Source organism: Geospiza fortis, unplaced genomic scaffold (assembly GCF_000277835.1).
Source record: "Geospiza fortis unplaced genomic scaffold, GeoFor_1.0 scaffold286, whole genome shotgun sequence".
NCBI lineage: Eukaryota > Metazoa > Chordata > Aves > Passeriformes > Thraupidae > Geospiza > Geospiza fortis.
The window spans coordinates 706287-715885 of NW_005054444.1; the positions used below are offsets into that span (position 1 = coordinate 706287).

Sequence of the window (9599 nt, forward strand, 5' to 3'; positions counted from 1 at the left end):
TTACCCGAAAGTTCTAGCAGCTCAGCTTCAGGTCAGGAGGAGAAAGCACAACTCGTTGAAGAACTGGGAATGGAGGTGGCAGTACACATGCATGTCAGTGTACAAAGGTAGATTTAAGCACTGCAACATGTTAAAAGGTTGTAAGCGTTGCTAACACCCTGAACTTTGTGCCTCTGAATGCAAAGTTTTGCAAGCTACCCTAAAGATTATTCATGGGATAAATGGGGTTGCTAACCAGCAACCTGACAAGACTCCGTAACACTGTACACGTTGACGACTACTGTAAGGTTATGTTTCATCTAACTCTTGCTGATTGCTGCAAATTGACCTTCAATTCACCTTTTCCTTTATCTTTGAACTTTTGCCATTTAAAAATCTAGTCTTTAGCATGACACCTTCAAAGAAATGTTTGCTTTTTGTTCCTTTCCAAACTCAGAGTGCTACAGTGATGTAAAGAGACAGACAAATAACTCTCCTGTTTGATTTTCCAGTTCAAAACCATCAACAAAGGGAAAAAGACCAATATCATTGACTCAATGCTCAGGATGCTTGAGCAGTACTCAAGCAATCTGGAAGATTTAATCAGCGAGCGGACTGAAGAGCTAGAGGTTGAGAAACAGAAGACAGAAAAACTGCTGTCACAAATGCTTCCACCGTAAGTACTGGTACTTTAACTGGTAAAAAAATCCCCAGAAAACCAAACCAAAACCACCCGAAAACAAGCCCATATCTAGTCTGGACAACACCCTTCCCCAGAAATGAGCAACATTGTAGACCTGACCATCAGTTTTGACAAGCACCGTCAAATCAAACTAAGAAACTCTAATCAATGCTGGTTACAGCCATACAGTGGAAGATCTGAGCTCTTGAGCATGCATTAGAAAAGGGTTTGTTCCCTGCCATCTTTTTTGTGCTGCTGTTTCAGTTCAGTGGCAGAAGCCCTCAAGACTGGTGGCACTGTGGAACCGGAGTACTTTGACCAGGTGACCATCTACTTCAATGACATCGTGGGCTTCACATCCATTTCAGCCCTCAGTGAACCCATTGAAGTAGTTGACCTTCTGAATGACCTTTACTCTCTGTTCGATGCTGTTCTTGGAAACCATGATGTTTACAAGGTGAGAAGTAATTTTATTCTGCGTTTCTTTTCCATCTTTTTCAATTTCTGTATTTATTTCTTAATGCGATGGTATTTGCTAGGTGGAGACAATTGGTGATGCCTACATGGTTGCCTCAGGGCTCCCAAAACGGAATGGAAACAAGCATGCAGCTGAAATAGCCAACATGTCCTTGGACATCCTCAGCTCTGTGGGAACATTCAAAATGAGGCACATGCCAGACATTCCCCTCAGGATACGAATTGGGCTGCACACAGGTAGGCAACTGAACATCAGAGAGCTCCTTCTCAACTGCATTTCCAACTCTGAATTCTTTCTTCATGCCTGCCCTCCATAAAACACCCCTACAAGACACTTTAAAATCTTCCACATCAACAAGGCAGTTAAAATGGAAAAACAAAACCCAGAGAGGGTTTCTGGAGGAAAGTGGCTTAGTATCATTTTAAGGAGAGATTTTGAATTCTGTCTCAGCCAGGAGCCACATCTGGCATGTTAGTCACAAGAGTTTCATTGTATGGATAGCTCTTTAATGTGCCACAGCACCTTCAGAGGTGTGATATCAAGACACCCAGTGATGTCTTTGCAACTCCATTCTGAAATGAAAAAGCACAGAAACACTGGCATATAAAGTGAAAGCATAAAAAGATTGGAGATATTTATTACAGGTAGGATATACTGGAAGAAAAATGTGATACAGCTCTTAAGAAAAAGTTATGTTATAAAGAAAACATTATCTCTGATGTAGAAGTCATAATGTATTCGATCAACAGAAAGGTTGCTTGTTTAAAATGAAAGGAGGAAGTTTCTTTTATTTATATATATATATATATATATATATGCACATACATATATACAAAATGTAATTAAACTCCCAAGTAAAACAAAAAATTCCAAAACAGTAGAACTACAGTTATATAGGTAAAAGTATTTTAAATGTAGGAAAATACATCTGCTATTATAATGAATCAGTATTTGTATAATATATATGAACCTACATAATTTTATACATTTTTTAGACAACTGTTAATAGATTTTTTTCCCAGCTGTTTGTCACCAGATTTCCTGCCTCTTCCTCTAAAGTACCAGGTGTTGCCCACTGTGGGAAGCCAAACAATGACTAAGAATGCCCAGGAGTCTGACCCAATAATGTATGGGGTTTTATCCTTCTGGTTATCTGATAATATCCATGCTTTTGGAGCTTTAGCATGCAAGCATTTTGCAGATGTCAGTGTATCCTGGTCTCTGATGTACATGTTGGGAGACAGAAGCAGAGTAAAGGAAGTGTCTCAGTCAGAATATCCCAAGAACAGAGCTGTGACTTTAGCAGAGTTAAAATCAACATTATGAATCCTAGACCTTATAAGACCCCTCTTTTGGAGTTATCTCTAAAACACATCTCCCTACTGTTTTCTTTGAAGTTTGTGATTCTTAGTTGACCCTTCACAGAAGTGTAAAACATTAAGGAATGATTGCAGGAGCACTGTGTGTTTTATACTCTGTCAGAAATCAGATGAGACTATGGCTGCAGATTGTCTTGCCCAGAGCAGGAGTCTCTGGAGCACCATCAGCATATTTTCAACATGGAAAGAGAGGAATTTGCTGTGCAACATCTGCTGCTGCCTGTTTACAGCAGTTCTGCAATGTATCTCCCATGCAGCTGGCCAAAAAATACATCCCTAGGTGATGTCTACAGGGGGTAGTAACACTTTTTTTGTTTTTATGAACTCTGGATATCTGGAAAGCAGAATTGCTATGAACCATTGTATTGGGTGTGAGGGGAAGAGGGTGGAGGACTCTGCAGATCTTGTTTTGCATAGATCTGGCAGCATCCTACTATCATGGGAGCAGCCACAAACACATGTTCCAAAGCAAACCAGCTCTCTGAGCCACGGAGCTGATGGCTGAGTTTGATTAAGCCTAGACCCTGTTTCTCCTGAGAAAAGATGGATGAAGAGGGGATGATCAGCATCATGAAAGCCTTGGGGAAGCTCTTGGAGGAGAGGAGAACTTGGCTGACACTTTCACTGTGCTGGAAAGGATGGAGAAAGGGTGTGACCCCCAGTCACGTACTTCAGCTGCTCTCTGGAAACTGGTGCCAAGAAGAGCTCACAATGCCCTCTCAGAAAAAGCAGTAAATGCATTTTGAGCATAGGCATTTTGCCATGCCTTTTCCACCCTGAGGGAAAGCTGCACCTCTGGGAACTTCTGATGGCCCATGCCCATGATCCACTTGTGGCAATGCATAAGTTAGGCAAAGAGGACAAGACGACCAGTGCTTGGTCTGCATTTTCTCCCCTGCTTTAAACACATCCTGGAATCTTGGCTGTCCTCTCTTGAGTTCACTGCAGGTCCAGGATAACCCGGCTGACTCAGCTGTTTCCCCGTTATCCATGCCTGGGCTGGAACAGGACAGTCAGCCAAAGCAGTGGTGAGAAGATAAGCGCTTCCACAGAGGCTGAAGATGATTTGTGTATCAGTCAGGCTCTCTGGCAGTCAGCCCTGCACTTTGATCTTGACTCTTAAACTCTGCAGCACTGCTGATGGTCTTTGCAGAGTCTTAGCCAGAGGCTCTCGTTAACTGACCCTTGCAAGCCCTGGCAAAGAGACACTTCAAAGCAAACCTCTGGACCTGTGTAATTAAACAACTAGACCATGATGTCCTCATCACAGGGTGTCTGGTTTCCTCTGAAACTTGTATCTGTAGGAGATTTACCATTGGAAGTTTTTCTTAGCCTTCTGCTGAAGCTGTCTGGAAAAGGGGGAACACACACAGGAGATGAAGGCAGTGACCAAATTAAGTCTTAGATGCTTTCAACACAGGGAATGTGTAATTTTGGGAATGCTTATATGGTAGGGTTGGTTTTGAGCTGAGAACATTCTGCAATGGGACAGGCTTAAAAGTAGTATTCTGGAAAGATAACACCTTGGCCTAAAAATCTTGCATCTTCTATGTTGCGATCTTTGTGCAGAAGTGTCTGGGTGATTGCACCAACAGAGTAGGAAACCTGAATTCAGGCACTCACATGGAGGTCTTTCCAGGACTTTCAGGGAGTCTGTACTCATTTTGAGGACATGTAAATGAACCCTGTAAAGCTTTTCATGTCCAGGAGTGGAAAACCTCTTGTGGCTCAGTTGACTACATGGACTTGGTCTCCACTGACTACAGTAGAAGATCATCTGCCTTTTTTTGTGCTTCTGAAATGGAATCACAGAATCATAGCATACTCTGAGTTGTAAGGGACCCACGAGGATCATGGAGTCCAACTCTCAAGTGAATGCAGGGATCAAGCCCATGACCCTGGTGTTCTTAGCAGCATGCTCTAACCAATGGAGCACAAATCCTCCTCAGTGAAGGCTGTTTTTTCAACAGGAACCACCTTTTTGTGTCCTTGCATCACCTATTACAGAAGACACTTTGGTCCTTAGTGAGATTTGGGACTGCTGCTGTCACGTTATCACCACAAAAAAGAAGAGAGGCAGTGTTTTGTGAGATAGTGTTTTCTCAGGGAAGCCTCTTACTGAAGCATGAATAAGAAGTCTCCAACAAGACCATTTTTTGTGTATATGTTGACATTAGCATGCACACAATAAAGACCAGTTAGGAAATCGTGAGGTCCTTGGCTGAGACTATCAGCAGCGCCGTTACAGTTGTGTATAGAGGTGCCTATAGATGAAAACCTGAATTAAACTTCCTCTAGTGAGGAAGTTTAGTAGTTCATCTCCTGAAAAGCTTGAAACAAATTAGACAGTACTGATAAGGATGGAGATTAGCTTGTAGGAGATTTGAGGAGCAGTGTTTTGTCTGAGGTACACTCACGGTTGAAAAGAAACCCCCTTAAATCAGGTTTTCATGTTCTCCAGGAGTCTCTGCCTGCTGTGTTTTATCCAGTTTGATCCATGCTGCTAAAGTCCTTGTAATATTTTTTGTATGAACCATTGTTCCTCTCTCTTTTTTTAAAATCCTTTATCAAGCAGTGTTTCATCAGGCAGGAGTCAATATCTGTCTTGCCTCTGAGTTTGCATCCTCATGGAGTATTTTAAAATCTGGCAACTTTGGGCAGCAACAACTTTTCAGAGTTCACAGCAAGAGGGGTTCTTGTGAAGTTCCCCATAGCTTTCAGCAATGGAGTTTTACTATCCTTAAGATAGGTCTGAAAACCTTATAAAGGATCAATATTTTTAAATAATGCTAAAATCATTAAAAGCATAAAATTGCACTGTACAAAACAAAGTAACTGATCACTTCTAAATTAGGCCACAATCAATTGCTATTATTTATATTATTACTGTTTTAAACCAAACATTTTAACCTATAACATTTTTAAATTATGAAAACCCTAATCTATAGCATCATTTCAGGTACTGTTGATGATGTATAATGTTCACATCTCTTGTAATCTTGCACAGGAAAAGATTTCCTAGATATCAGTTGTACTAAATCTTAACTCAGAAGGATCATGACATTGAAAAGACAGGCAAAGCCTGAAAAGGCACATCTCATAAATGCCTCTGATGGAAAATACAGAGTCCTGCCTTTTGTCTGCAGGAAGCCCCACACCTTATCACATTGCCTTTTTTTTTTTGCATTTATTTTGCAGGCCTGATATTTTCTATTGTAGGCAATGAAATTTAGCCTCTCCTCTTTGAGAGTGCAGTCTAAACATTAAGTAAGCCAAATGCCCCAGATGAAAATTGTCTCTGCTGTTTGGCTTCCACACATTTTATCTCCCGGTCTGTGCATGATCATGTGGATCCTGCACACATACCTCTCCCTGACAACTTGGCAATGATTCTTTGGAAGCTACTTAGGAAGTGAAGAGATCTTGTATAAAGAATGAGAAAGAGGGAAAAAAGAGGTCTTGGCTAGACAGGCCAGCTAACAGTGTCTTCTTTTCCAAGGAGGGGACACAGGGTGGTCCAGAGTGCTGCCAGCACCTCTGGACTCCCAAGGCTGATTTTTAATCCTGTTTCAGCGAGTTACATGGCATGTCATAGGACCTAACTTTAGTTTTCTTACATGGAAAAAGACCTTTTTAAAATGAGATTATGATTGTCCTTCAGTTTCCATGAACTCTGAACAAATTTCTCCCAGATGCTGGTGATCCGAGGGCCTACCACACAAGACCTTTCTCAGACATGAAATACCAGCATGAAATCCAGAGCAATCCTTGACTTTCGACTCTTTGTAGCAAGCACCAAGGCCAATGAGATCTTTAGAAAACCTACTTTTGTATTCCCAATAGGTATTTTGAGTATTGGAGGAGAAGATGAGATTTGTTTGTCAGTGAACCCCTGGATTTATGCAGGACCATCCGGGTAATGCAGCTGATGTGTCTTTCAGGGCCTTGTGTGGCAGGCGTGGTGGGGCTGACCATGCCGCGGTACTGCCTCTTCGGGGACACGGTGAACACGGCGTCAAGGATGGAGTCCACGGGCCTGCGTGAGTATTTGGGATGGTCAAAGAAAGGGGGAAGTCAAATGACAGAATTCAAAGCAGCCTGAAGGAGAGGGCACCAGTTTTGCCATTGTAGGTCAGCCTTTAGGACCCTGCCTTCCAGCTGCAGTTCTCTGACTCAAATCCCGTCAACCAAAATCAACATGAATCTTGCCCTACTTTCCTCCAGCATGGTTTGGATCTTGCTTTCAGTCAGTGCTAAGAACCCTTAATTCAGAGCTGTTCTTGCACAGTAAAATAATTCACTTACATTTCATGACAAAGCAAGGGTTGAAGCACGAGTGGGCACTGCTTCCATCATACCCATGGTCATAGAAATCCCACTGAGACTGGAGACAGCAGGAGCAGTGCAGGTACAAGAACATTGTTACACATTAATAGAAATGCACGTAGATAAATAAGCAAATTTCAGGTTACTCTCAGGAAATGCAGCTCATAGCTGTGTGATCTTCCTCAACATATTCAAACTGATGCTTTTCTTTCTTATTATTATGGAAAAAATATTAATCAGCTCATACCCCATCCTTCAACTGCAGGTACAAGAACATTGTTACAATTAATAGAAATGCATGTAGATAAATAGGCAAATTTTAGGTTAGTCTCTCAGGAAATGCTGCTCATAGCTGTGTGATCTTCCTCAACGTATTCAAACTGATGTTTTTCTTTCTTATTATTATGGAAAAAACATTAATCAGCTCATACCCCATCCTTCAAAGGAGAAGGCAGTGTGATTGTCAAAACTGAAATAAAAGCTCAACCCAAAAAAAACCTACTTTGGGGGAAATGTTTTAGAAATATTTCCTGTCTTGTTCACACAAGCAGAACAATAAAAAATTTCAGTGAGTTCCAGCAGTGGCTGTAAAACAATCTGGGGAAGATGGGAATCCAATAAAGTTCTCCACCTTTGCCCTTTTTGTTCATAGACTAAATGGCAGCTCTGGGTGGAATAAATTACTAAAAATCCAGACATATCTACATGCATAGCCACATTTTCTTTATGTTCCCTTGCAAACTCCATCTCTCTGCTCTTCATCCCAGCTTTCAAATTATGTTGGGTGTCTGGAGCAGGACAGTTGGCTATTTTTCATTTCTTTCTCATTCCCTAGTTATACTGTGTCAATAGATAAAACAGAAATCTAGCTGAAATGTTACTGGAAACCACTTACCATCTTTATGAAGAGATGGACTTCTACACTGAGTGTGTTTGGTATCCTTCTCCAGGAACCCCCGGCGTAGATCTCCTCTCCCCCTGTGCTCTTTACAGCCCTGCCTGGAAGAATCCATCAGTCAGCATTAAACTCTACATAGAGGAGCACCACACAGCTGCACCAGCCACACACCTGAATTGGAGCACTGCTGCTTTGGAGCCCTTTTCCTTGTCAGGATGAAGCAGTGGGGAATTCACGGCATGCGTGCAGTACAATGATCCAGCTGCTTTGCTTTCTGTTCCCAGCTTACAGAATCCATGTCAGCCAAAGTACAGTGGATATACTTCGGAAACTGAATGAAGGCTATGAAATCATACCCAGGGGGAAAACAGAACTGAGGGTAAGAAGGCCAGGGCTGTGTGAAGCACTTCACAGGGGAGTCGTCTTGCTTGAGAAATTTTCATATTATTATCTATTTTGGCCTTCATACAAAAATCTTTAGCTGAATCCTTCAAAAATTGTCGCTTTCATTTATTTCAATACATTATGTAGTTATTGAAGGACTGTGGGATCAAGCAGTCAGCTGTATGTGCTGGATATAAATATTTATATAGTAGACTATGTAGTCCACCCTTGACAGAAGCTGCTACTTTTCAATGTCCAAACAAAGCAGTACTAAATAATAATAAACATAATTTCTACCCTTACATAGTCAATAGACAGAAGTAGGAGCTTTGCTTGCCTTAAATACCTAGAATAAAATGTCTGAATATGGCCTCAGGTCCCCCAACAGTCTTGCATGACAAGTGGAATCATTCAAGTTCATATGTCTGCAAGTGGAGATTTGGGGTAAATATTCCAGGTCTAGTCAATGGAAAGAAATCTTTGCATAGTTAGTGGGGGTAAATTGGCCTTTCAGGAAATTATAAGCCTGAAGTACTTTCAGGGTCTAATTTATGTGAAGATGATTGTTGGTTTTCTTCCCCTTCTTCGGTCAAAGGTGATTGACTCAAATAGGTTCATCAGATGCATCACACCTTACAAGCTAAACCAGCCATGGTGGGAGAGGAAGTTATTATTCTGATACTCAGTTCAGAATGAGTTGTAAAATCTCTCAATTAATAATGCTAGTGCTGCCAAATAAGATGATTAGTGATCCTGTAGTTTCCAATTTCTGTTCAGCTGTGTCCAATGACCCAGATCAATGAGGGTAATTTGTAAATGACAGTTGGAACAAGGGTAATGAATATCTTCTTTCAGGAAAGTGAAACTCAAATAATCCCTGAGCTATTCTGAAGGACAGCCCAAGATTTCCAGGCATGGTCTGTCTCTGGATATGTATAAAGCCAGGGAAACCTAGAGAGAAAAATTACATATCAAGCAGAGGGCAGTCAGAAAGCTGCTTTTTATTTGGATTTTTGGTTTTATTTTAGGGTAAAGGAGTAGAAGAAACATATTGGCTGGTTGGGAAAAAAGGCTTCCAGAAACCCTTACCTAAACCTCCTGAAATAAAGCCAGGGTAAGTGTGACTCAGTGGCTGTCCAAGACATTCATTAAAACATCTCTTTTGGAGTTCACAGGCTGGATATCTGTCTGTCCATGTTATCTGTTTGCAAAATCTGTATCCTGTTCCTTTGGTGACTTATGTTCAGGCATAGTGCTGGGACTCAGAGGGGATGCGATTCCTTCAGCACCTGTCCTTATTCACAGTTCCCAAGTGACATGGAAACTTCCTGCTTCTCCCCTATAATCACTTGGAGACTGAACACCAAGGAGTTCTTCCTTGAATCTCCTTCCTGCTCTGGGTGCATATAGGAGACACATGGGTAGGGACACTTTCAGGTCTCCCCTTTTTCTCCCCTTCCTTCAAATTCCTGC

General features: G+C 41.5%; 1 protein-coding gene across 1 annotated transcript in view; it reads left to right on the forward strand.

The window, feature by feature from the left end:
- GUCY2F (guanylate cyclase 2F, retinal) overlaps nucleotides 1-9599 on the forward strand; it is a 34605-nt gene that overhangs the window by 19686 nt on the left and 5320 nt on the right. Inside the window, 6 exon segments of the mRNA XM_031062289.1 lie at nucleotides 492-655; nucleotides 926-1118; nucleotides 1201-1375; nucleotides 6460-6558; nucleotides 8027-8121; nucleotides 9155-9246. Coding sequence (XP_030918149.1) covers nucleotides 492-655; nucleotides 926-1118; nucleotides 1201-1375; nucleotides 6460-6558; nucleotides 8027-8121; nucleotides 9155-9246 — 818 coding nt within the window.